Here is a 2,655-nt window from a genome sequence, read left to right as displayed (position 1 = left end):
GTCTTGTACTGGGGCTCGGTGGCGGTGAAGTAGTCCTCGAGGAACGACTGGAGGTACTCGAAGGTGGGTCGCTCCTCGGGCTCCCGCTTCCAGCACTGCACCATCACCTCGTGCAGGGAGGGGGGGCAGTTGCCCGGGCACTGCATGCGGTATCCCCGCTCTACCTGCTCCAGCACCTCCCGGTTGTTCATCCCTGCGTGACAAGGAGCTCCCCCTCAGCAACCAGCACCCCCACGGGACAAGCCGGTGGGGAAACTGAGGCACGCTGAGGGATGCAGCGTTCGGTTTGGCCAGGGAGCCCAGCTTAGCGCTGGTCTCTCTGATGGGGAAACTGAGGCACAGGGCAAGCCTTCCTGGAGGCAGTGCTGGGGAGGGTCAGCCCCTGCCCTGCCCTGTCTGCACCCCGCTGCCCAGCCCGCCCCAAGGGTGCCCACTGCCCCGGTGGGGCCGTACCTGGGTAGGGCACCCGGCCTTTGGTCACCAGCTCGGTCAGGAGGATGCCGAAGGACCAGACGTCCGACTTGATGGTGAACTTCCCAAAGAGCGCGGCCTCCGGGGCCGTCCACTTGATGGGGAACTTGGCACCTGCAAGGGGAGGCAGGTGAGCCATGGCCGGGGCACCCCGCTGCACCCGCACCCGGGGTACCCCACACCTGGGGCACCCAACACTGGGGACACCCTGCACCTGGGGCATCTTGCACCAGAGGCACCCTGCACCTGAAGCACCCTGTGCTGAGGGCGTCCTGCACCCAGGGTACCCTGCACTGGGAGGATCCTCCACCGGGACACCATGCGCCGGGAGCACCCAGCACCCAAGGCACCCTCTGCCTGGGGTACCCCACACATGGGGCATCCAGCACCCAAGGCACCCTGCGCTGGGGGCACCGTGCACCGGGGGTACCCATCATCTGGGGCACCCATCCCCTGGGACACCCATCACCCGGGGTACCCATCACCTGGGGTACCCATCATCCGGGGTATCCATCACCCAGGGTACCCATCATCTGGGGCACCCATCACCCAGGACACCCAGCATTGGGGGTGACCAGCTCCAGGCCCAGGGTGGGACGCAGCACAGGGGGGACAGGGCAGCGGTCCCCCACAGCAGCGGGGCACCAAGCCAGCTCACCCTGGCGCGCCGTGTACTCATTGTCTTCAATGAGGCGAGCGAGGCCGAAGTCAGCAATCTTGCACACCAGGTTGTCTCCCACCAGGATGTTGGCAGCACGGAGGTCCCGGTGGATGTAGTTCATCCGCTCGATGTAGGCCATGCCCGCCGCGATCTGCCCTGGGCCCTGGGGGGCACCCCCTCGCCCCGTGCCAGCCTCCTCGGTACCTGGGCACCACCAGCTGGGGCAGCTTCAGGTAGCGGCCGGGCCCGGCCTTTAGGGGATTGCAGCCATGTCCACCAGCTGGGGCAGCTTCAGGTAGCGGCCGTCCCCGTCCTTTAGGAAATCCAGCAAGCTGCCTGCGGGCAGAAGGTCCCAGTCAAAGCGCCCGAGAACCAGCCGTGCCCACCCAAGGGTGCCCTCCCCTGCAAGCCCCCAGCCCTGGGACCAGGTCTCTGCCCACCCCGGCCGTTGCCCAGGCAGGGTGAGGCTTGCAGAAGAGCTGGAGGAAGAAAAGCTGGGGGATCCCCCGGGCATTGCCCCCTGCTCACCCTGGCTCATGAACTCGGTGACGATGTAGATGGGCTCCTCCGACACCACGGCGTAGAGCTGCACCAGCTTGTCGTGACGCAGCCGCTTCATGATCTGAGCCTCCTCCAGGAAGGCCTCGGGTGACATGGTGCCCGGCTTCAGCGTCTTCACCGCCACCTTTGTGGTGCCGTTCCACGTGCCTGGGCCGGGGAGACAGGGTCACAACCAGCCCATGGGACAGCCGGCCTCGGCAGGGCCGGGATGGAGGGGTGCGTGGATGGGGGGGTGCGTGGATGGAGGGGTGCATTGATGGAGGGATGCATGGGCGCATGCTTGCATGGAGAGGGAGGGATGCATGGGTGCATGCTTGCATGGATGGATGGATGGATGCATGCACGCATGGATGGAGGAGCAAGGAAATCAGGGCAGGGCAAGGAAGGGGCATGATACCACCATACCCCACCCAGGACAAGGAGTTCCTCTCGCCCCGTGGTGTGGGGACGAGGCACCCATGAGCTCATCTCCTAACGCCAACCTTACCCCATTCCCCATCCCTCCACGGGGGAGCCTGTGCCGAGCTGCCATCTCCCCCACAGCAGTGGGTACCGCCTGGCACCCCGCGATGCTGCCTGCCAGGGCAGGACCGGACTGCTCCTGCCCCCCGCGCCCCCCGCCCCGGCCGGCTGGGCCAGCCTTACCCATCCACACGTCTCCGAAACATCCCATGCCGAGTTTCTTGTCGAGGTTGATGGATTCCCGCACTATCTCCCAGGCGTCCTTAGCTAATCCCAGGGTCTGGGGCTTCATAGCGGGGCACGCGCGGGTTAGCAGATGGCACAACCCATCGTTATACTCTGCAGGGGCAGGGGCAGGGAGGGGAGGAGGGAGGGAGGGGGTGCGATGGGATGAATGCAGCATGCACGCCGAGCGGAAGGAGCACGGGGCGCCGGAGGAAGAGGATGATGAAGAGGGGACCCCCCGGCCTGGTCTTGTCTCCTGCTTGGGGTCCCATCTG

At 66.2% G+C, this 2,655-nt stretch overlaps 1 protein-coding gene across 1 annotated transcript in view; it reads right to left on the bottom strand.

The window, feature by feature from the left end:
* Window positions 1-2: 2 nt before the first annotated feature.
* FGR (FGR proto-oncogene, Src family tyrosine kinase) overlaps window positions 3-2,655 on the bottom strand; it is a gene marked incomplete at its 3' end in the record, with an annotated part of 5,313 nt that continues 2,660 nt past the window's right edge. The window contains exons 7-12 of the mRNA XM_009276262.2: window positions 2,339-2,494; window positions 1,661-1,840; window positions 1,396-1,468; window positions 1,130-1,287; window positions 454-585; window positions 3-193 (exon numbers count right to left, since the gene is read on the bottom strand). Coding sequence (XP_009274537.2) covers window positions 3-193; window positions 454-585; window positions 1,130-1,287; window positions 1,396-1,468; window positions 1,661-1,840; window positions 2,339-2,494 — 890 coding nt within the window. The remainder of the gene's footprint in view (window positions 194-453; window positions 586-1,129; window positions 1,288-1,395; window positions 1,469-1,660; window positions 1,841-2,338; window positions 2,495-2,655) is intronic.

The sequence above is a fragment of the Aptenodytes forsteri genome, unplaced genomic scaffold, assembly GCF_000699145.1.
Source record: "Aptenodytes forsteri isolate BGI_AS27 unplaced genomic scaffold, ASM69914v1 Scaffold321, whole genome shotgun sequence".
NCBI classification, from domain to species: Eukaryota; Metazoa; Chordata; class Aves; order Sphenisciformes; family Spheniscidae; genus Aptenodytes; species Aptenodytes forsteri.
This window is presented reverse-complemented; position numbering and strand designations above follow the sequence as displayed.